General features: G+C 34.7%; 1 protein-coding gene across 1 annotated transcript in view; it reads right to left on the minus strand.

Annotated features, from left to right (window-relative positions):
- Positions 1 to 5,101: 5,101 nt before the first annotated feature.
- Positions 5,102 to 25,910, minus strand: part of HTR1E (5-hydroxytryptamine receptor 1E) — a 65,536-nt gene continuing 44,727 nt past the window's right edge. The window contains exon 2 of the mRNA XM_011367389.1: positions 5,102 to 6,598. Within this exon, the coding sequence (XP_011365691.1) occupies positions 5,319 to 6,416 (1,098 nt within the window). The 5' untranslated portion in view covers positions 6,417 to 6,598 and the 3' untranslated portion in view covers positions 5,102 to 5,318. The remainder of the gene's footprint in view (positions 6,599 to 25,910) is intronic.

The following is a 25,910-nucleotide window of genomic DNA, read 5'->3' on the forward strand; positions in this document are numbered from 1 at the left end:
TATTCCTGAGCTTTTAAGCAGGCAGTGATATTGGTGTTTTGGGTACAGCAATCCTTAATTGAATAGGACTGGCTTCTTCTTCTTCTTTTTTTTTAATTGCAGGATTTAGCCTCCCTGTGTCCTACCACAAAATGCCATTAGAATAACTGAACATGCCCACACACTTTCCCAAACACCTTCCCCGTCTCGTTAATCACTTTTCCTTATTTTTTGCGGATTATAGTCAATTATTTAAGCAGAGTGTTTTATCACATGTAGTATATGACAGCCCTTGAAAACCAAACAAAATTTGAGCACATTTTCATATGCAATGGTTGTCATTTTCTCAGCACTTTTAATAAAAATTACCTTCATTTGTATTTCTATTATAGTCATGTACTTTTTCTCACAAATGTTTCTGATGCTCTCACTGCTTTTGCAAGAACTGTCTATAATTAAGTTAAAAATTGTGTGTAGATGACCTTAAAAACTAAGTAAACACAATAAACATACATAAGTAGATTAAGACCAAAGTGATGGTTCTAAACTAAAATTCCTTGTTCTATTAACAAGCACAGTTGCTGGACCTGGCTCCAGAACTTACCTTGTGCATAAGTATCAGAGTTTGCAAACTGAAGTTCATTAAGTATAGGAGTCCTCTACAGTTTTCCAAAGCAGATAGTGGTAGCAATGCTATTAGGGGTTCTTATTGCTACTAGTTACAAGGGAGCGAATTATGTCCAAGAATTCTTTCACTAAGTACACAAACCAGGAAGTTTTAATTTATTAGTTAATGGAGGTGATTGAAATGTCCCCTCTGGGTTTACTTTTAATCTGCTAATATTTACATTAGAAAAACTGACCATATCAGAAGGTTTTGCTACTTCACTCATGCTTTAATTTAAAGGGGCAATAGTAGTTCATAACAGCTAGAACTATCAGTTAATGAGTAAACCAAACAACAGATTTTTTTTTTTTGTTTTTTTGACAGGCTTGATTTATATTAGGAACTATATACAGATTCTTCTTTGTTAAGGGCAGTGGTAGGTGTGAGAGAAATGCATTTTATCAAGACTTATCTAGTAAATTAGAAATGAATTAGGGAAAATAAGTAAATGAAAATTAGTTATGCACCTGCCTTTGGCTTATTTACTTAAATTCTTAAAAATTCGAAACTCTTATAATTGTCAAGATGACATGTGAAGGATGATGGGAAAGCAAGTGAGTTGCTCTTATAATTTCTACACTTTAGTCATAAGTCATAAATGATAAATACTGGATTTTCAGCATATGCACGATCTCAGTTAAATCACCTGTAATTTAAATCTCAGCATCCTTGTACATAGATCACCATGAGCTGGGCAGTCATTTGACTTGCCTGGTAATATTTGAGCTACATATACAGAAACCAATATCCTTGCGGCAGAGACTATTCATTGTCACCTTGTGTTCACCTTCTCCTTCTTTTTTTTCTTATAAGCTTTTCATTTTTAGCAAGGCACATAGCTGCCCTGCTAGAGATTTACTCTCTTGTTCTCTCTTACAACTTTACGTGACCATATGACTAAGTTACTCCCAAAGGAATACAAGCAGAAGAGATGTGTATAACTTCCACATAACTTCATTGACAAAAATTGCTCTGTACTTCTCTCTCTTCCTTCCTGTGGACTATAATGCAGCTATGATGGGGAATCATCTTTGGCTGTGCAGATAAGGACAAGCCCTGAGGGGAGGGTTGAGCCCCAAGATGGAAGAAACCCAACTCCTTGGATGACTTTGTGGAGCAGAGTCTCCTACTCACTCTGGGCTGCCCTCCTATCTCTAGACTGTCATGTAGACGGAAAGAAACAACATTTTGAACGACTATATTTGGGAGTCTCTTCTTTCAGAGCAGCTTAGCCTGAACCTTAACTAGTAAAGGACATTAATTTATATTCAATGAGTTCATTTTCTTTTCATGTGAAAGCATTTCCTAGCATTTTTTGGAACAAGGCTGGGGACATTAGGATAAGTTTTGAGGAAAAAGGAAGCTGGCACTGCACGATGCAATTTTAGAAGTTTGTTTTTCTCACTGAGAGAAGATGGCACATTAACATTTTCTCTTTCAGGGACATAATTCCATTCATATTATTTATTGGGTGCCTACTGTGTGTGAAACATCATAAGAGTCCCTAGGGATTCAGAGATGAAGTAGACATGGTTCCTGTCTTCAAGGAGCTCACAATCTACTAGGGCAGACAGCAGAAATACACAAACAAATGCATTGCAAGATATGATGTATATATAATAGATATAAAAATGAGGAGCTATGGGAATATAGAGTTGAGAGAGGGGACTTCTATAGTGACAGAGAAGGAAGGAGGATCTCAAGAAGACTTTACAGAAGAAATTGCATTTGAACTACACGATGTAGAATTGGTAGAAGAAGAATGGGAAGCCATGGGGTCAGGTTTCTGAAGTGGTGGGCACAAATGTCAAGGGAGCTTGGAAAACACAGGAAACATCCAGATTTTCTTGAGTACGAAGTGAGTGAGAAGTGGTAACAATAAACTCTGGAAAGATAGTTTTGAGGTTGCATAGTGAAGGAGTCTTGAATATTATCCTAAGAAATCCTTATTATTTTGTACTGATGGGGAAATAGTAGAGGATTTTGAGTGCTGCAATTAAAAATCAATAGTGTACGCTAGGATAGTGGTTCTATACCTTTAGCATGTACCAGAATCTTCTTGAGTGTTTGTTAAAATAGACATTGATGGTCCCTCATCTTCAGAATTTCTGACTCAGTAGGTCTTCAATGGGGCTCTAGACTTTGCATTTTTAATGAGTTCCTAGATGATGCTAATGCTGCTGGTCTGGAGATGCCATTCTGAGAAACACTACTCTAGGAAGATGTATCTGTCAGGTGTACAAGGGGTAGAGTTGCAGGGTGAGGAGTCTACATGTAGGTGGATCAGATAAGAAGACTGGTCAGGTTGAGAGGACTAAATTATTGGAAAAGGAGGAGGCATATATAAACATTTCTATAAAGGTAAATGGAAAGGCTTTAAGACTATGGATGCAAGACATGATTTCAGGGACATAATTTCATTTATATTATTTATTGAGTGCCTACTGTATGTAAAACATTGTTGGAGTCCTTAGGGATACAGAGATGAAGTGGATGTGGATCCTGTCCTGAAGGAGCTCACAATCTACTAGGGCAGACAGACAGACTATGGTTGCGAGATAAGCTACAAAGAGAGAGAATCATGTTTATTTAATGTGAATGATAAAAAGCATGGTAATCTTGTTTTCTGAGACTGAGAAGGTAGAAGGAGCAGAAGATTTGAGTGTGGGAAAATGACCATGATTTCAGTTTAGAATGGCTGTGTTTGAGGCACTTACAGAGTATTTACAGGGAGATGTTCACCAGACATAATTCACGGCTCTGGAATTTGAGAAAGAGAGAGATCAGAATTAATGACCCATGCTGAAAAGCCACAGGTGTGGAACTAATTTTTGCCATGATGGAGGTTGGGATGGAGTATAAATATACAGGAGGTGAGGGCTAAGGACAAAGCCCTGAGATGAAAAGAAGACAAAGAATGAGGAGAGTAAAGTATCCTGGAAGGCATGAGCTTAAACAAGAAAGGGATGGTTAGTTGTTTTAATTGAGGCGAGAATGAGTAGATTTGCCTTTTCATAAGTCACCCATGACTTCTGGGAGATTAGTTTTGAAAGAACTGGAAGGGGCATGCTCAGAAGGCAAAGAATGCAGAAAAGTCAGTGGAAGGTGAGAATGGGTTGATGATTAAGAAATTCAGGTAGGAGATCTAGGAGAGAGATGAAGCAGGAGCTTGAGGGGGAATAGGGTCATAGGAAGTTTATTCTAGTGTCTAAGAGACTTGAGCAAATTAATAGGTAAGATTAGGGGTGGGAGGGAGAAATACAGGAAGAGAGAGAAGAAGAAAGAAGAAGGAAAAGGAGAAGAAAAGAAGCAGCAGCAGCAAGATTACAGAAAAGTTGAGAGGATAGATTTAAGGGCTAAAACATGCAGGTGGAGGTGTCTTCTCAGTTAACAAAGAAGAGATGATCTGTGGAGAATGAAGAGATAGGGAGAGGCTGTGGGAGAGAGGTGAGGAGCAGATGTTTAGAACGGTCATTTCCTTAGGAGTATACAAGAATTTACAAACTTTCAATCTTTTCTGTCATCACTCTTGACTTAGTGGTGAGCTCCTCCATGGGACTTAGAGAGGTAACTCCAGGTCAGGTCAGTTGAGTCAGGCCAATATGTGGCCTTGGGTCCCACCTGCAGCCTCCTGGCTCCAGGGTGCAGCCTGGCAGGGATGCCATAGGAATTCCAGGAGACACAATTTCATACTCATTTCCTGATGGTTGGCTTTTGCTGTAAACATAGATTTTTGACTTTTAATTTTTTTTTCAATTCTACAATTGGTAATTAATGAGTAACATTCTCCAACAGAGCTCTTTGGGTAACATATTCCCTTATTTGATCACTGTACCACATTAAGCTACTTTAAAAGCTCCCCAAATTTGACTCTCACTTTAACCCTGCTAGAGTGAGAGAGTGTATGCAAGGCTTAGCTGGGATACTTCTTAGAATGGGAGGAGCCCCACGTGCTTTTCAAGTAATATAGCAACACAGAGACCAAAGTAGATTTATATCATTTCTTATTTGCTTATGTTTTATATTCATAATCAGAGGCCTAGGAAAATGTCAGGATATTCCTTTCAGGATTTTTTTTTTTTTTTTTTTTAGAGAATGAGGAAGTTTATTTAATCATAAACTAATCAGAGCATGTCGTCTATACTATGTAGTCACAGTAAATGATTTTGGCTCATGTCTGCAAGCAGTAGATGACAGCACACTACTTTTTCTTTTAAAGTTTTATAGTTTTATGTAGTCATGCAATTGCCACTAGAATTTGTAAGCATTTGGAGCCATAACCTTGGATGTTATGCCACATGAGGGCAAGTTATCAAATATTCGATTTATAATAAGAAATTCTGTAAATAAAGATTTATTTTGGCATTCTTTAATTTTAGGGTTAACTGAGCTGACTAAAAAAATGTATTTACTATTTCACCTTATTATTACTTCTATGAAATGTCTGTTTTTTGTATAATGTTTATTTGAAATTATGTACCACAAATAAGACCAGAGGTAGAAAACAGCACACCAAATAAGAAGCCTCAAACAAAACAGAACAAAACAAACAAGATAATACATTCTTACAAACTCTCCTGAACCAACTATGTTCAAGAATTAAGAAGTTGCACCCCTTACCCACGTCCATTCACGAGGCTGGTAAAAGTCATGCTTTCTGGCTTTTTACGATCTAAGTATGTTCTCGGCACCTAATGAGCTTTTTAAAAGCCAGCTTAAAGTCTTCATTAAAACTTGTGTAGAGCAGAGGGTTGATCAGAGAATTAACATAACCAAGCCATGTCAAAAAATCGGCTACTTCAGAGGACACAGTGTAGATACTCAAACCTACAATCAACTCTTTGATAAAAAATGGCAGCCATGACAAAATGAATGCACTCAAAATCAGTCCCAGGATGCGCGCTGCCTTGCGCTCCCTGGTACTGGAGATCTGCTGGCGTTCTCCTGGGTAATCCAGATCATTGTCGAAGGGAGGGATCCTGATGGAAGTGTGGATCTTTTCAAACTCTGTGGTAGGGTCTGAGGTGGAGAAGTCAGACACACAGAAAGTCTGTGTAAGTTTACAACTCGCAAATGAATTTTGGCTATCTGTGCTTCTGCTACTTAAGTGCCGGCTTGACCCTCTTTTCTGGTAAAGGCTCTTGGCTGCATGGTAAATCCGGTAATAGAGAATCAATATCAAAGTCAAAGGGATATAAAATGCCCCAAGAGTAGAGTAAATGGTGTAGATGACATGGTCATGCTGGATGGTGCATTGACTAGGAGGCGGGCTGAGTTGGCGGTGGCTCCTCCAGAACAGAGGGGGCATGGAGATAAAGATGGAGATGGTCCAGACGGTGAGGATCATCAGTCCAGCTCTCTTGGCGGTCCTCTTTCTGGCATATTCAATAGCATTGGTGATGGCCCAATACCTGTCCAGGGCAATCACACAGAGATGGAGGATGGAGCAGGTGCAGCAGGTCATGTCCACGCTTAGCCACACCTCACAGATGAAGTACCCTAGCTTCCAGCTGTCCATGACAATGTACATGATGCTCAAGGGCATGACAAGCACAGCCACCAAGAGGTCCGTCACAGCCAGAGAACAGATCAGGTAGTTGGCAGGCTGGTGGAGCTTTTTGGTAGTACAGATGGCCATAATCACAGCCAAATTTAGCAACATGGTCAGGGTGGTGATGATCACTAGAGTCATGGAAATGAGCATCTTCTCAGTGATGGTCTTGGCTCTCACAGCCACATTGGCTTCTGTGGTACAGTTAGTGATGTTCATGTTTTTCCTGTTCCAATATGCACTGTGGAGAAGCTGTTGGTTATTTTCCTTCAGCTGGAAACTACTTAGACTTGAATGTCTTTCATTTGTAAGAGGACTGTAACTTCAGCTATGTAGTCTCTGTGTTCCATTTTGTGTGGGTAAAAGGAAGCACCACAGCATTTCTTCTGAATGAAGCATTCCTGGAAAACAGTATGTTACCGGTTAGTGAATGAAAAAAACTATATTCTCTTTCCTGGAAAACATGATGTTTTGCTATTCATAAATTCTTTGCACAATTTTGATATAAATTTTCTTTTCTTCTCTGAATGCAAACTTCATCTTTAACATTACTTCTCAAAGGATTTTTTTTTTTTGGTAAGTTACCAAACTCTTTCTGATGAAGACGTTATCAAATTTTAAGTCTATCTTTCCGCCTAGATGTCTTTTTTCTTTTATATACGGTACAAATTTACACATAAAAGGCTGTTTTTACATTTGTAAACATACATTCACATTATATTATGCTTTAATAATTCTGAGACCATTACCTTAAAGAAAAAAATATATTGTTTATAATAAGCGGCCTTCAAACCATATTTATGGTTTCACAGGAAATATTTAACTTCAGAGATATATTAATGTCTCAGTGGGATTGTGTGATTTTGTCTAATTATTTCTGATATTTTATATATGCCACTGTACATTTCTTTGGAGAAAAAAGGGAGGAAAAGCATATCATATTATTTTGATATTTATGGCAAATTGTTATCAGAATAATACAGTAAATTGATTATGAGACAGCATCATTATTAAGCTTGAAGATCTCGACATTTTAAAAAATGTGTTTAGTTATGGCTAACATTTGTGTTCTAGTTATATCATCTGTCTGTTTGTCTGTCTTTCTATCTACCTATTGATCATCCATCCATTGGATAGCTATGATTAAGCTGGAAAGTCAATGAGATAGTCAGTGACATTTATTGATTGCATAGCTATAAGAAAATTTTAAAAAGTAAAGTTAGATATAAATGTATATTTACAAGACAATCAAAATCCACATAGGGACATTCACAGCTAATGGCTGTTAATTAGAACATGGACCAAATCCTCTGAATCTATAGGATTAAGTCCAGGAAAACTTCAAAGAAAAACTGGTGTTTCAACAATTTTAAGAAGAGACATAGATTGATGTAGATTAGGCCTAATAGACACAGTGATTTCAGCAAAAGATGAGGGCAAAAGCACGTGAGGTGTATGTGGAATGCGAGTGAAAGTGGGGAGAGTCTTTGGGTAGAGTGGGGATGGAAAGTCAAGAGGCAGGAATCAAAATCTCCAGCCTAGGTGAAGTCTAGCTCTGGATTTAATTTCTCCTGTCCATAGCTCAAAAACCAAGAAGAGGGAACATGGGTGCCATTGATCTTTCAGATATAGAAAATGAAATGAAATAAAGTAATATTGATTTCACTAAAAAACAAAAACGGAGTAATTATTTTCTAAAGACAGTTTGTATCATTCTGTAGCTAAATGAGAAACATTCGGTCTCTCTGTTTCCATTATACTTTTACAGTGTTTCTGTGGATGTACCTACTTTTGGATGCCTTGTGTTTCTCTAGTTCTTCCGAGTGACTTGTTCCAACAATTCCCTCTTTCTTATAAATGGAATGTTTTCTTCTCCACTGGTATCTTTCTCTCCTTTTATAATCACTTCAAATGTGCATTTACATTTGAGACCAGGATATAAAATTAAAAGCGTATGAGCTCTGGAATCAGATAGACCTGGGTTCAGGTTGCATTTGAGCCATTTACTAGATGCTTGAGCAACTTCTGTACATATCTTCCTGTGTCCCAAGGGTTTATTTCTCCATTTTGACCTCTTTCTCCATAATAAAATTAAATAAAGTTGTTTTTCCTGTAAATATTAATCCTTAGTTATGTCTTTCTTGGTTCTTGAGGTCTATTGAATAGAATAGTTCTCAGTAAAAGTCTTTGCCACTCTGATTGTAAGATTGAATATAGAGAGTAGCATGGATAAGAGACAAAAAGCTTTAGAAATTTCAATTTGATAATAGAAGCAATTAGGAAATGCAGTTATTTGGGGCAATCAGAGGCTTCTCACTCCCTCCCTGGTCCTTCGAATGTATTCTCTGCCCATTGTTATCATAGCCAGAGTCATTTTTAAGGACTCAGCCTTCGAAGAGCAATGTGTTATTGAGACCATCTGGATGGTATATGTGACTGAACCTAAGGCGTCTATATAAACTTTTAAGATTTTGACAGGCAGGCACAGAGATCTATTCATCTTGTGGCCTCTCAAAACAAGCCTCATGTGTAATTTCTCTTGCTTATTAAGCCTGCCACCTACCAATCTGGAGTGGTCTGCCTCTTTCTCCCATCTCTCCTTGCTCTTTGTGTAAAAGTAACAGTTTCCTGAATTTTTGAACCAATAGTTCATGATCCATCTTGAATAAAATTTTGCATTTGGGTGTGAGGTAGGTGTTAAGGTTTTTTTTCCCCTCATATGGATGTTGCATTATTTCAACACTTTTTGTGGGAAAGACTGTTTCCATTGAAATACGTGTCAGTTTATTTCTATACTCTCTCTTCTATTCCATTGATCTGCCTTGATGCCAATACAGCATTGTCTTTATTAGTAAGTTATGAGATCAGGTGGTGTGACTCCAACTTTGTTCTTCTTTTTCAAGATTGTTTTGGCTATTCTAGGTTCTATGAATTTCCATATAAATTTTAGAATCAAATTGTCAGTTTCTACAAAAACCCTGCTGGATTTTTCATTGGGATCGTATAGAAATTATAGAATAATTTAAGGAGAATTAAAACTTATTGATATTATGCATCCTACAATTCATGAACAAAGTAGCATTCTTCATTTAGTTTGGTATTTTTTAATTTCTCTCAGTAACATTTGTGGTTTTCAGTGTTTTGCACATATTTATTCAAATTTATCCTTATGTGTTTTAATGTTTTTGATGTTTTATAAGTGGTACTTGTTTCATTTTCCATTTTTATTGCTTGTATAGATAAATACAATAGATTTTTGAATATTAATTTTAAACCTATGAGCTTGCTAAATACCCTTATCAATTCTAGTAGATATTTTGTAGATTCTTATAATTTTTCTATGAAAATAATAATTAGGTTATTTGCAAATAGAGACAGTTTTATTTCTTTTCCAATTTTATTTCTTTTTTCTTTCTCTTGCCTTATTATACCAATTAGAATCCCAGTAAAATGCTGAGTAGAAGTGGTGAAACCAGATATTCTTACTTTGTTCCCAATATCAGAGGAAATGTTCATAAGTCACCATTAATATAATATTAGCAATAGTTATCTTAGATTCCTTTTGTTATTAGTTTGACCAATTTTTCTCCTATTCCTAAATTGCTGATTTTTTAAAAAAAAAATAACAAGCGTGTAGTTAATTTTATCAAATCTATCTTTTCAACCATTAAGATGATTTTATGACCTATTTTCTTTATTCTGTTAATGTGGTGAATTACAGTGATTAATTTTTAGATGTTAAACCAATTTTGCATTTTTGGAAAAACTGCAGTTAGCTATAGTGTAGTATCTTTTTTGTATATTGCTGAATTTGATTTTGTACTAATATTTTGTTAAGAATTTTTATTTATGTTTATGAGAGATAGTTGTGTAAAAAAATTTTTCCTTTATCTTGTCTGGTTTAGGTATCAAAGCTATGTTGGCCTTACAAAATAAGTGCTCAAAAACTTTCTGAAAGAGTTTGAGAAATATGGGTGTCATTTCTTTTGCAAATATTTGATGAAATGTACTGGTGGATCCTTTGGATCTCGAGTTTTCCTTATGGAAAGATTTTTAATTATAAATTTAAATTCTTTAACATACATAGGGCTTTTCAGAATTTCTATTTATTCTTGTGTCACTTTTGGCAATTTATGTCATTTAAAGAATTTGTCTATTTCATTTGATAAGTTCATAGTCATAAAATTGATCATAATATTTCTTTTACATCCTTTTAATGCCTGTAATATATATAGTGATTTTCCTTTTTCATTCTTGATATCGATAATTTTAGTTTTTTTCCTTGATCATTGGTATAGGTAAGAATTTTTCAATTTTATTGATCTTTGCAAATAACCTTTTGAATGACTCGATTTCTTCTATTATCTATTATCTATTTAATTACTTTCAGCCTTTATATTTATTATTTCCTTCCTTTACTTACTTTATGTTCTTTTTTAGGTCTGTTAATGTAGACGATAATTAGTTTAAGACTTTTTTTTCACCAACAATAGAAGCATTTAGAAATAGAAATTTTGCTCTAAACACTATTTTAGCTGCATTCTAAAATTTTTAATATTTGTATTTTCATTATCATTAGCCAGAAATATTTTTTAATTTTTTTCATGGTTTCTTATTTGATTTATAAAATATTTAGGAGTGCATTTTTTTTAACTTTAAAATTTTTAAGGATTTTATAGTTTCTTTTAAAATTTATTTTTTTAATTCCATCATACTCAGGCTCACAAAACATAGTCTATATAATTTCAATCATTTGAAATTTATTGAAACTGATTTTATGGCTCAGCTTATAGTCTATTCTGGTAGTGTTATATATGTGTGTTTAAAATAATGTATACACTGTGATTGTTCCATGTAAATTGCTTGACAGTATTGTTCAAATCTTCTATACCTTTAGTAATGTTTTGTTAACTTGATCTATCAATTATTGAGAGAAGAGTGTTAAAAGCTCCAACTATAATTGTGGGTATGCCAATCCCTCCCTTAAGTCAGTCCCTCTTTTTAGTTCTGTCAAAGTATTTTGATACGCTGTTATTAGATACTAATTTAGAACTGTTATGTTCTCTTGATGAATTGACTATTATATCATTTTGTAATGTTCTCATTTGTCCCTAATAATGTTCTATGTTCTGATGTTTACTCTGTATGATACTAATATAGCCACCCAGCTTTCTTTTAGTTAATATTCGTATGGTATATCTTTTTTCTATTCTTCTACTTTTAATCTATCTATGTTTTTACATTTAGTGGGATTCTTACAGACAGCCTCTAGTTTAGTCTTGCATTTTCATCCAGTCTAACATTCTCTGCATTTTAATTAGGATGTTTAGATCATTTACACTTAATGTAATTATTATAATTATAGATATGCTTGATTTTAATTCTACCATCTTTTTATTTATTTTCTTTGGAGTGATTATAAATGGCATTGTGTTTTTAATTTCAGTTTTCACATGTTTATTTTTAAGACATAGAAATATGATTGATTTTGTGTGTTAATCTTGTGTTATGCAAACTTGTTTAACTCTTATTAGTTATAGGACATTTTTGGTAGATTCTTGGGTTTTCTACATAGACGATCATGTCATTTGCAAAGTGCAACACTTTTATTTTTTCTTTCTCATCTGTATGCCTTTTCTAGCCTCATTGAACTGGCTAGACCTTTTAGTATTATGTTGATTATCAATAGTGAGAGTAGACATCTTTACCTTATGACTTATCTTAGAGAGGAAGCATTTAATCTTTCCCTATTAATAGAATATAAACTATTTTTGGGGAATGGAACATGAGCAGAAGTGGTATGCCACTTCTAGGCTTGGTTTACAAAAACTTCTAATGTACTATCTTTACTTTCAATCTCTATCCACCAGTTGGATGTGATGAGAGTAATCTGGGTCCTTGAATGACCAGGTAGGCAGAATATTGCCCGCCTCCTTATGACTTGCATTAGATTGTGATATGAGTGAGAAATAACATTGTATTGCATTAAACCACTAATATTTTGGAGCTTATCAGCCTCGTTTAGGGGCTAATATTATTTACCTTAAGTAACACATCAAACTGTCCTTCGGAAGCCTGGTTTTACAATTTGAAAAATGAAGGTAATTGTATCTATCTTATACATTTATAGAAAGAATTAAATGAAATAGCGCTTGCCAAAGTACTTGCGTATTTCCTGACACCTAAAAGGTACTCAATAAACATATGTCCAGTCTATTGTTTGTTGAGAGTGCTCATGTGAGACACTAATGGATTTGCTATCTCTACATTGAACTAAGGAGTATTTACTTGTGTTTGTTTCTTTAAATGTTTAATCTATCCATTTAAAATTTATTCTTCAGCAGTAAAGTGATGAAACATAATGTAAACCCAATGTATATTAATCAGACTTTTATGAATTTGTCAGCCCATTTGACACAGTTCCTAGGTAAACATTCATAGTTGGCTTGTGAATTTGAATTTAAGAACTGTCTTTAAGAAAATCCATACCACGTATATCACAAGTTATGCCCATGCCTTTCTTGGATCTTTTGGAAACACCATTGTATGTTTCTATGCAAGGATGATGAGAAAAAGGACACATTGCACAGGTCGTTTTCACCATCTACATAAAGTTTATGTAAAAGTAGATATATGCCTCCTTACTCATAAGTCAGTTCCATTCATTCACAAAGTAATTTTGAAAAGATTATTGTTTGGAAGACAAATCCAGAAAAGGTGCCAAAGGCATGAGGTGGTTGAGATTTCTTCAATGAGGCATGGGGGTGTAGGTGGGATGGGTGGAGAGAGGAGGTGGGGAGGTAAGGAATGAAATCTACCGAATTAATAGCCTGAGTGGGAATTAGAAGTACTTTAGAACACTGAAGAGGAGACAGGAATGTGATACAATTTATTGGCCAAGTGGTTTTACTACATTGGCAATGATAGTATAAAAATTGTATATTATTATAATACCCTAGATACTCATAAAGAGAATTTATTATAATATCCTAGATACTCATAAAGGAATTTATTATAATATCCTAGATACTCATAAAGAAATTTCCAAAATTTGAAGAGTTTGTCTAAAACTTATGTTTTTTGAGTCTTCTCTACCATTAAACATAGTCATTATTGGATAGCCAGCACATGTTTGTGTTTGTGTGAACTCTGATTAGCTTATTGATGTGGGCTTTTACCTTATCACTTTTGCTGACCTGTATAAAAGGGCTTCAATTTTTGTTATGATCAGAACATATTCTGCTTCTCAGACTGCTAGACAAATAATACTTAGTTTGTTCAGTGAAGAACAAACACTGCTTTTTCTTTCATTCGACAGTCTGCTTTTGCCACTCTATCTCTGGCTGTTGAACTCACTTAACTTTACAAAGCCTTCTTTAACTGTTCTTCTTGGGTTTGGCAATTCATTAGCCATAAAACTCTGCCATGCTCCAGATGGGAGCACACAATAAGATAAATTTGTAGCAACTACTTTGTTAATAAACTTTTTTATTTTGGCATAAAAAATTATATTTATAGAAAAGTTGTAAAATAGTGCAGAGAATTCCTGTATACCCCTCTCTCATTTTACCCATCATTAGCATCTTAGTACATTTATCAAAACTAAGAAAGCAATATTGATTCATTACTATTAACTAAACTCCAGACTATATTTGGACTTAACCAGTTTTTCTATTAATGTCCTCTTTCTGTTCCAATCCAAAATATCATATTGTATTTAGTTATTGTAGCTCTTCAGTCTCCTCTTGTCTGTGACAATTTTTCAATCTTTGCTTGTTTTTTATGACCTTAATGGTCTTGAAGATTACTGGTCAGGTATCCTGTAGAACGTCCCCCATCTTGGTTTTTCTAATGTTTTTCTCATGATTAGACTGGGGTACAGGTTTTAGGAAAGAATGCCCATGGAGGCAAAGTGCCCTTTTCATTACATCATATCAGGTGTACATAATATCCATGACATCAATGGGGATGTTAACCTTTGTCACTTGGTTAAGGAAACATTTGCTAGGATCCTCACTATTTTTCCCTTTCCCTACTCTATTTTTTTTTTTTTTTGAATTGAGGCAATAAGTCTAGCTTACCCTCAAAAGTGGGGAATTAAGCTCCACCTCCTGGAGGGGGGAATATGTACATATATTATTTTGAATTCTTCTGTAAGGAAGATTTGTCTCTTCTCCACCATGTATTTACATATTTTATAATTTGTACTTATATGTATATACATTTATGATTCAGTCCTAAGGGAATAGTAGCCTCTAGTTTTGGGGGAATTACGGTAATAAAAGTGCTATTGATATTTATTTACATTTTTTATTTATATCAGTATGGACTAATGGATATTTATTTTATTCTTTGGGTTGTAACCCAATACTACATTATTTTATTGCTCTAATTGTTCCAGCTTTAACCATTGGTAACTCTTCTAGTCTCCTCCTATTAAAACATCCTTTATCAGTCTGATTTTCTTTGTCCTGTATGTACTGGCTACATCTCTTTAAAAGGTGATGGAAAAAAACAATCTGTCTTGTGAAGTATAGATAAAATTTTAGTCAATAGAGTCTCTTTTGCAGGCAAATAAAACCTTTAAATATGAAGGACATTTGTAAAAGTGTTATTTGCTTTTCATCTGAGAATATTAAAAATGAACTTTATGAAGTACCTGTCATTTAAGCTAGCTGGTGCTTGAGGTTGTATTAACATATTTAAAAAAAAAATGAAATGACTTCTTTTTGACTCAGCTTAATGACACAACTGAAGTACTCAATCCCTCAGAGAAGAGCTAGGCTCCTTCCTGTGCTGTGCATACATTTTTTTTTCTTAAATCTTTTTAAAAATAGTATAATTTGCCTTTGTGGCAGATCTAATGGGATGAGCATTTAAGCTGCCTGTAGGGCTAAGGTTTCATACAGCACTTCCACCTAGGGAAGCATTTTTATCTTGGATCACTTGGTACTGCTCTGCCTGCCTCCAAGGGTATGTTCTACAAGGAGGAGATTTGCAGGTATGAAGGTGGATTTCAGGGAAAATGAGACATTTGTTAGCTTACAAATAGGGTAAAATCTTGTATTTTCACAGCTAGTTCTTTGCAATGTACCATCCATTGTGAAGTTTTAGAGGTGGTCCTCTCTTGATTCATACTTGTCTTGACCTGATGAGTTACCATAAAAAGAGCTGAGAACTTGGATTCCAAAAGAACTGGATTCAAGTATACATCTGGTCACGTTCTAGCTTTGTAACAATGGCAAGTCACTTAGCATCTCTTCGCTTCCTTCTATTTTTAGTGGAGATGACCTACTTCACAAGGTTATCAAAAGATCAAAAAGATAATACGTACCTCTGCTATCCAATATGGCATACATGGCTATTTACATTAAAATTAAATTAAATGAAAAATCAATTCCTTAGTTATACTAGTGCCAATTTTCAAATACTCAATAGTTGCATGTGATTCGTGGCTACCATAATGGATAAAACAGATATATAATATTTCTGTTATTGCCCCCAATTCTATTGGACAGTGCTGACAAAGCTCTTTATACATATAGAGTATTATAGAAATATGATTGTTTTCTTGTTCTTTTGCTATTAGTGGGAGGTTGGATGAGATCAGTTTACTTGCCTTATTGCTTACTTGTGGCAAATTTTAATGCTCACATGTGCCATGGAGAGCCTAAGTTTTACAGTAAAAACTTAGGTAGAGTTTGACAACAGAGGTACGACTGGGAATGAAAACTAAGCCTCATTTTATGTACCAGGGGCTGCACAGACTGATATGTTAAATTTTCTGAGGTTGCATCTATGGATTCAGCATGAGAGTGCCGTGAATGGCGAGCAATATTTGCTATGGGTGTGGGAAGGGGCTGGAGCATATGCGCTCTATATATTTGCCTTCTTTTGTCCTATATTCGTTTACTTTGTATTTGACTGTCTTGCCTCAGAAAATAAATGTGTTTTGACTTTCATTTTGTTTTGACTTTCTTATAGTTAGATTTTCTGACTCCCAAATTTACAATATTTACTTCGTCAGTTTTTGCCTCCTTTTCTTTTTTCCCTTCCTCGGTGTTATGGTTATTAAGGGAGCTAAGAGGACTTTCAATGTTTCTTTTTATCCCTGATGTACCCTCTTAGTTGCTAAGCTATTATCAGCCACATTTCCTTCTAAAATATAGTTAATTAGATTTCACTATTTTTCAACAAAGTGTTGAAAGAGTCTATGGGGATTAGTAGCACTAATTAGAATTTGAAAGGGCACTGATGTCTCTGCAAATATTATAGGATTATATTTACTTATTTTTCTTCGTAAACTGTTACAGGTGAGGTACTTCAGATATAATAGAAAAGGTAATAGTTTCACCTCATATAAACTCCAACTTGTGGGTCCTGGTCCCTGGAGTACTGGGCTGAGGATTCAGAGCTTTTGTCTAGACTCAGCAGATGAGAGTGATCAATCAGTAATAACTAGCCTAGATTGATATTTGAAAAGCTAAGATTCTTTTACTCCTTTAAAATTTAAAAAAAAAAAAAAAAATCACACTCCTTCCAAATGGCAGCAAAGACCTTGAGGACTGACTGTCATCTTGATTCAGTCGAATTCCAGTCCTAGTTCTGCCCAGAGAAGATCGAATTCTTCTAATCACCATGCTTATAAATTCAAGTTCTTATCAGAAAAGTTATAGAATTATGACTCTTAATACTACTTTTTTATAGTTTATGAGAAGCTCAAGGTAGTGATATAACTTTTCCCCCTTCTACAACAGCACAAATAGTAAATAACAGCCCTCTAGATATTGGAAATAATAAAAATTGACAGAATTTGTTCTACAAAATGTGAAGAATGCCACTAGGAATTTTTAATTAATGGTTTTACCAATTCTTCAGATATTTAGGACTAATAGAATAGATAATGGCAGTTTTTTGGAGTACAGATTATATGGAGAAAAAATATCTCGTATTTACCACACAGAATAGGAGGGAATGAAAGAAGGATAAATGTATAGAGAAGAAAGATTCCAGTAAATATAATTTGTGATAAATGTCAGAAGCATTGCAATCCTAATGATAAGGGCAATCACCTTCCTTGCATGCCAACCTAACAACACATGGTTTTCAAAGTCAAGATATGATTAAAAAGTTTTCCCTTGTTGTTATGTCTACCACTGAATTTATGAGAAGCAAGTGAATGTACACATTCAATTTCATTTAATTCTCCAAATCTGGATAGACACTTAAAATTGGACAGATAGAACTGGAGTTAAAGGATGACTATGGTCCTTGCCCCTGAGGTGCTCACAGCTCACCAGGAAAGGCTGACCTGATTTGTCTAAATCATAGCCTGAGTGAAGCTAGGCTGATAAGAGGACCCTGCCATCTCCCATGTTCTCAATCACTCCTAGCCATAATGATAGCCTGACACCGTCTACTGACTAGCACTATTCAAGTTCCTTTGACCTGGCACACCTTCCCTCTTTTCCTCTCCTCATTTGAACCCTATTCTTTTTCCAAAGCACCCAAATTCCATCCTATTTGTGAGGTCTTTTCTGACATTACTAAAGTTATTTGTTCAAACGTCAAAGACCAAGTTGAGACTTCAGAGGCCTCAGGTATTACAAAATATTTTGATATTTCTTCTATCTGTAGTTAAAAAATGCTAACCAATTTAAGTATGATAAAGTCCCACAAAGTCTTACTTTTCTTGTGATGACATTTTAATGCCTTTTAAGGACATGTCAAGGATGAAATCATCTCAAAAGCTTTCTATTAAAGAAAAAAAAAAGACAGAGAAGTCTCTATTTTTGGTACTCTTGCATTGAAACCCTAAACATGTACTTGATTTACTTTGAGGTAATCTAGCACTGTTCAGGTCTGTCTCTTACATTGGATCAAGAGCACTAACCTTGTTTCTTTAGTTCCCAGCCCAGCAAGTCGCACATAGTCGATGTTTAATAAGCGTTTGTTGAATGACTGAGTGAATAAATTATAGTTAATTAATGTCACTTTGCATATGCTATTTTTGATTATTAATTCAGTATCCAGAATAAAAGAGGTGTTAATAAATTATTGTTTGATGATGTTTATGGTAGTGATGATTCTTATTTCATAGTTTAGGTTTATCATTGGGAAGTTGCTATCCAATCAAGGACTCTATTTTTAATCCTCTTTCCCTTGCACCTTGGTTTGACTTTGTAATTATTTTTCATCGATGTGAGCGAAAATGATGTGTGTTACTTCTGGACCATGGCCTTAAAGAACCAGGGGTGCTTCTCCATGCTTTCTTCTTTCATTGGCTAAATGCAGAAGATTATGAGGCTTGAATGGCAGGACCAAAAGACAAAGAAGTCTGTCTGAAATCACCATCAGGAGTTCCCGAGTTGGACTATTATCTGAGCAAGAAATAAACTTCTGTTTGAGCCACCGACATTAAAGAGATTATTTGTTATAGTTATTGGGATTACTCTAATCCATAAAGAATTATAATTAATTACTTAATTTAGTGTCCCTATTTTCTCTTGTTGGTGGTCTTGCCATTGGTTAAGGGCACAGAGTTGAAACCCAAATCATGTGTAGGCTGGAGAGAGTTGCTCTAAAGACTGAAGTTCAGAGGGCTGTGCTTTGGTTTTAAGGGAAGCTGATAGAGAGAATGTGGGTTGATCAGTTCAAATTTATTTATCTACTTTGCGAAAAATATCTGAATCCTGGACTTCCTAATGAGAGTAGGACCCTCCATCCTAAAAGACAATTTTATACTTTACACACATGTATTCTGAAACCACTCCCTTTGTTTCTTAAGTTTGAAGATGTGGCCTTTTGAGGCCTAAATACATATATTTAGAATATACCAAATATAGAATATACAGTCTTAGAATATACTAGGGAAGCGAAGATTTACCTTAAAAATCAAAGCCACCGAAGCAAAGGCCATAGCAACTAAGATCCAATTACCTTCAGGAAATGGATCATATTAGAATTCTTACAACAATAGGAAGAATAAACTATGCTAAAAAGCCTAATTTAGAAAAAATTTTATAGTGCTTCCAAAAATAAATGTGAATATAGGCCAATATAAACTTGAATTTAATCGGGGGATGGATCAGGAAAAATATGTTAAGTGAAAGCCCGATAACTCTAGAATTATAGACATATTTAAATAACTATGCTATTATTATAATTCAAGATACAATTTTTTTTGAGTTTTACATATTGGTTATTTTTGAAAGCTAATTACTTAGTGAGATGGATAGGTTTATGCAATCAGAAATAGAAAAAATTGATTTAAAACATTTTCATACTATTGAAATGCATTTCTTTCATGATTATTAAGCTTTCACTATACTCTGGTTACATTTTCATGAGCAAATGAAGTCATTCAGAACTACATGAATTTAATAATAAATACAATTGTAAAACTAACCAAACTTATTGAAAAACAAAATTAAGATGGGTGGGCTGAAAGGATGCTCTGGTTCTAGGAGGGTTAGTGGGAACAACTTTTATTGATTTTTAAAAACAATTCTTAGATATTTAAATTGGACCCCTGAACAATAACCATCACAACAAATGTTGAAATAAAAAAAGAAGTAACATTTCAAGGGGTATCCAGGAAATTGTCCATAGGAAGTAGAAGACAGATGAGATAAATGTCATTATCTGAAGTAATTACCAGCTTATTCTAAACTAAAATGATTTTTTTCATGATTTTATGAGGTCTCGAAGTTACTTAACATTTTTCATTTTTTTACGTGATCAGGAAGCATCACAGCAGAAACAAAAAGTCCCCTGTTCCCATAGATACACTAACAATGTTCAGAATTGGTAGGACTTTAGGGTCTTAATTCCCATTCCAACCCGCATCTCAAACTCTAATGTCACAGAATCTCTTACTATAATTGCAATTGGAGAGTTTATTGGTGGGAGAATAGTTTAAGAGATCAGTCTATACTAGAGGTTAGATGCTAAACTCTAAATTATCATAGTGTAATTCTTAAAAAGAACTTTAGAAATACAGTACATTAAATCGTTCAAGCTGGTCATTTAAAAACCCAAATAAATTAGGGGAGAAAACATCCTCTAATTACATTAGACGATAAGACTCTTTCTTGATGGTGACGTACAGTCCAATTTATTCATACTCTGCAATTTGAGCCTGTTAATAGTAAAAAGTAAGGTAAATAGTACATGAATTAGTACATATTAATTATGTGTATATATTTAGTGGAAAATAAACTAATAAGCAGTTTCATATTGGGATATATGTTGAATGAAGACTGATGAAAAATACAAATAAGAGAATAATGTAGCATCTGCCCCTAAGTCTGATAATCACCAGAACAAAATATTAGTGTTTTTGGCACAACTGGTAACTTTATAAACTGAAGATGTTTTACCCTGTTATTCACTATAGTCAGTATTTACTGAATAAAAGAAATGTACCGAAGTCAAATTGAGACAAATTTTAAATATGCTCATGTGAGGTGAAGTACAATTAAAATCTTTTTTCTATTCTTTTTTTGTTCCCTTCATCCCTTGTCTCAGAAAAACATGGTTTGAATGATATGTATAGCAAAAAATGAGAAAAAGAGACTCTGGTTAAGGCATGAAAGCATTTCTAGAAGAGTGTTCAAGAGTTTTAAACTTTCGGCTTTCACCAAACTTGTCTGAGTGGAAGGATTCCCGTGTAGTATAGAATGAATACGATGTGGACTGCTGTCAGAGTAGTACGACTCAAGACCTGTTTGCCATTTGCCAGTTCTTTGACTTTGAGAAAGATACTAAGCCTACCTGGTCCTCAGTTTTCCTCATTTGGTTGTTGGAGACATTGTGGGTAGGATGGACTAGACCACTCATTGTCTTCCTTGCAGTTTCCCATGGAGGCATGAGAGATATCTGCTTTACTGCTCAGAAGGGAGCAGCATCATATTCAGTAACAATTTTCTATCCACTGATAAAACTGTGAGAGATTAATAAAACTGGGGAAAGCCTGACATTCACAACGACTTCATCTCGCTCAGCTCATAGACCTGTCTGAGCTCATGTGAGGCTATAGCTCGCACATTCAGGCTGTCAGTTAAAAGATCCCCAGACCCCACAAATATGTCCTAGCCAGATCTCAATTCTCTCTGTTCTAGCTTTACAGCATAACAATGGGTGGAAAAGTCAGGATGGTCATTCCTTGATTTTCTTCAATTCAGGAGACAGAGACAAAAAGCACCATTTTTCTATCAGGTGGAAATTAAATTTGCCAATCAACTTTAATAAGACAGATGCCTTGATTCTATATAGAAATGTGATTGTTGTGAGGAGTAAATGAGTTAACAGATGTAGAAGTATGTAGATAGTACTTGGCACATAAATAAATGTTACTTAGGTGCTAGCTATTATTATTATTACAATGATTATTGCCATTATTATTACTTTCAATTGGTTAGACTGCAAAAGGTTGCAATTAGTATTCCCTAACTTCCAAAATGATTGAGTAATATTATCTGAATCAGAAGATTGTCCTGAGCATTAATTTACACAATATATATAAATGTGCTTTATAGTTCATATAGTTCATATAATATTGATGATGATATAGTATTTGGGTCTTTATGTGGTTCCATGGAGTGCTATTCCTTGCTAAGTTCTCTTGTCTCTCCTGAATTTTCCAGGATCATTTCAATCTCTTGGTTAAATAACACAGTTAAGCATTACAGCTGAATTAGTATTTTGTTGATTTCCCTGCATGAATAATTCATGGTAAAGATATTTCACAAACAGTCCATCTCTTAACTCTCTATTGAAACAAAGCTGTCGTAGTTCTGGGCTTATGCCTGTTGTGTTATTTTAAAAGATTTTAGAACATTCATGTAAGAATCCAAGATTGTGAATGGAATTTGGACAGATGTTAATAGTGTGTTTTAGTGTTAACTCAAACCTGGATTGAACTTTGCTTTCAATATTTGCTAGTTCTCTATCTAAAACAAAGTACATTCAGTGAATGGCCAGGGTCATTTCTTGTTCTTAGTATTGCCTTATAGTCCTCACTAACCTTGTCCTAATGTATTAATTCAACAGTTATTTAGTGAGCACCTACCTTGTGCCAGTTACTGTTCTACTTGCTGGGGAGATCAAAAACTTTGCCTTCCACAAGTTTATATCTCGTTCCTAACAAAATTTGTTTAAAATAAAATATTAATTTTGGTTTTACTAGAGACATACTTAAAAGTTCATTTTATATAATTCCTAGGACACCATAAATGATAGGAAATGTTTTAAATAAATACATACATACATACACACATACCCCTCTATTCTTTATATGGACGTACTTCTCAAAACTTTAGTATTTATTAAGTTATTAATTTATTTGAACAGATTAACATATTTATTGTTACAGTTCACCCTTGAATAACATGGGTTTGAACTGCATGGGTCCACTTATACGTGGATTTCTTTTCAATAAATACTGTAGATGTATTTTCTCTTCCTTATGGTTTTCTTAATAACAATTTCTTTTCTCTAGCTTACTTTATTGTAAGAATACAGGATATAATACATATAACACAAAACATGTGTTAACTGACTTTGTGTTATCTATAGGCTTTCAGTCAACAGTAAGCTATTAGTAGTTAAGTTTTTGGGGAGTCAAAAGCTATGCACAGATTTTAGATTGTGCAGGGGGTTGGTGACCCCAATCTTTGTGTTGTTCAATGGTCAACTATAATCTCCTATTATGACAAAAAACAAATAATTGTTTTCAATATAGATAATACCACTGATGTGTTTGATTTGAAAGTTTAAGAGCTTTATATGTTCCTCAGTATCAATCACTAAAACCTCCTTATCCAAGAACTCGAGGAATATATATCTTGAAAGTGTGACCAGAAGAACCTAGTAAGAGTGATATGTATATTCCTAACTTAGCAACTCTTAAATCAACACTTTTTGGAAATTAATTATGTCCTAGGAAAGAATTTTCTTTCCAGATTTTGCTAAATTCAATTGAAGCATCAAAGAGTTACAAGTTAAGTTAAATCTGAAAATAGTTCTCTGTGTTACAGATTGTAAATGGGTCAAGTTGAGGAAAGATGAAAGGGAAGATATTCTTACTAATAGCTTAAGATGATCAAACCCAGCTTATTTATTAAAAAAAATGAATTTCTATAATTTCTTTTTCATATTAAAAATGTTTCTGAATTTGCAATGCATTCTGCCATCCTTATTTAAGCTTCTCTTACATGGCGATTCTCTCTCTCTTTCTCTCTCTCTCTCTCTGTTTTTTAAATCACTTAACACAGACTTCACACTAAAAGGTTTAGGGTGTGAAAATTGCATGGTAAGTAGAATATAATTAAATTATGTGGCCTGATAATGAATCAGTAATATGTTATATTCCATGTAGATTTGACTGGTTTTCATTCAAATCACCTAATTTCATTCTATTATTTTTAGAACGTTCATATTTCATAATCTTTCTTTGTTTCACTTAGTTTCTCAGGAAAGCTAGTACAAGATCTTTTAAATTCTGCATAGTCAGATTCCAGACTAGTCTTTAGAACCTTAAAAACTGGAAGACGAACAGGTAAACTGAAGACACAAGTTAGGTCCACCAGTCCAACAGCGTGCAGTGCATATCGTGCTGCTCATTCCAGACCTCTCTTTCAGGGCTGACCAATCCTTGGGTCTTCCCCCGCTTAGTCCTTCTTTCCTCACTTCCTTTCAGGTATATTACCTGAGAGGACTGCCCAGCCAAACTTCTGCACACTGTTCTCTATTTTGAGACTCAATCAAAGACAGAAAAAGAGATGTCTAGGGCAGTGCCTCTCTTCTTTACTTCTCAAAGACTAGTAAAGGTGTAAAATTTTGTAAAGCACATTTATAAGGTTGATGTTTTCTAGAAAGAACTCAAGTAAGGAATGTTATTTGGATAGTTGGATAATTATAGTGGAAGGAGAGAGGAAGTACTTATGGGGAAAATGTCTAAAATTAAAAAGAGAGAAAAAAGAGGGCTTTTAATGCCTTGTTGAGGTGTCAATCGCCTGTTACAGAGCTTGAGAATGCTGACATTTGAGGCCAAGCCTATCTAGTTCTCATTCCTGACAGAGTGGTGAATATTGGTAGAGGGATATGTGGAGGGGCTCAGGGCGCAGAGGCATCGTTCAAGGGCAAAAAACAAAGTTAGGTGGAAAGCTTCATTTTCTATGAAAAACAAATGAAGTATTTGAGACCTAGTGGTTGTGTCTGACCAGTGTTGTTGGAGATACTAGGGTAACAAGAATGAAGGCATTAGCTTTAGAATCTTAGGTGCAAATCCTGGCTCCCTCACTTACTAGCTGTATTGTCTTCGGTTAGTTACTTAATTTCTCTGAGACCACTAAATTTGACTTACCATCAAAAAAACAGTTGTGAGAATTTAAAAATAGATGTAATACACTTAATACAGCGTGTAGTAGGTATTAAATACATACATTTATATGATGCAGGAATATGTACAAGTACCCATGTGACAGCCTGCATGGAATATTTCAGCCTCAGCTGTGGTCAAATAGCTCTTTCCTCTGTTCTAGGACACTGAAGACCATATTAAGGATGTTAAGGAGAGTTTCCTTAATGGAATTAAATTACAAAGTACAGGGCATAAATTATGCTCTTCATTCCTCATAGTTTTGTGGAGTCATTATTTAATCATGTAAATATTTACCTTTGAAATGGTAAACATTATTTATGTAATTCAGGGAAATGCCAAGGTTCATAGGAGGCTATAGCTGGTAGACTCAAAAAGTCACTGAAGACTTGCTGCATTTTAAAATCATCTGTCGGTTTCTTTATCTAAATTCTAATTTAAAGGTAGAGTATTTAGCATTCTCTACATTGCCTAAAAAAATCTCTTTCAAACTAAAGCAACCACTAAGCAGCAAAATTGACAGTTGCTGTTGGGCATGATAATTAGGGACATGCATGAGAACCATTGAATTTGAAAGCTGGAAGTGACATCAGAGCCTCTTTTGCCTTAACCCCTTTTATGCAAATAAAAGAGAAGCTTCAGGGGTGAAGACACTTGCCAGAGTCCTATAGTTTGTTAATGAAAAGACATATCATAACCAGGGTCTCCAGAACTAAAGCCTAGAACGCTTTCTGTTGCAACACACGACCTGTACAAGCAGTTCCTGTATAGATGATCTGACATCTTCAGACATGATGAGCTAGTGTGGTATTTCAGATCATCTATACACACAGAATCTCTATTGATCAGTTAAGTAAATTATATACACACATCTACCTTCACTTCCAGACACAATTTATGCTCATAGCAACTCAAAAGAGAAGTGTGAATCTAATGTGAATTAGATTCACATTAGGGAGATGGAATCAAAGCAAATTATCTCAAGTTTACACAAACACTTTACTCTTTGACTCTAATAAAGTCCTGCAAGGATTATGGAACTAGAAGAGTATTTTTGTCTGAGGGAAACAGGATTTACTGTCAGAAAGTTAATGATTATGAAATATGCATTTATTTATACCCCAAAAGTTGTCACCATGAAATGATGACTAAAAACGAACATTGGCAAAGTGGAAAAGATTCTAAAACATACATCTTAGCCCAAAATGTGTATCAAAGCTGTTGTGAAACCAAATATCTCCATTTCTTAATGAGAGTCCCTCCCGTGCTGCTATCTGGCAGTGTCTGTGTTGGGTGGTGTATTTTTGCCCAGCCAGGCCCTTCTCCACCCT

This window comes from Pteropus vampyrus, unplaced genomic scaffold (assembly GCF_000151845.1).
Source record: "Pteropus vampyrus isolate Shadow unplaced genomic scaffold, Pvam_2.0 Scaffold133, whole genome shotgun sequence".
NCBI classification, from domain to species: domain Eukaryota; kingdom Metazoa; phylum Chordata; class Mammalia; order Chiroptera; family Pteropodidae; genus Pteropus; species Pteropus vampyrus.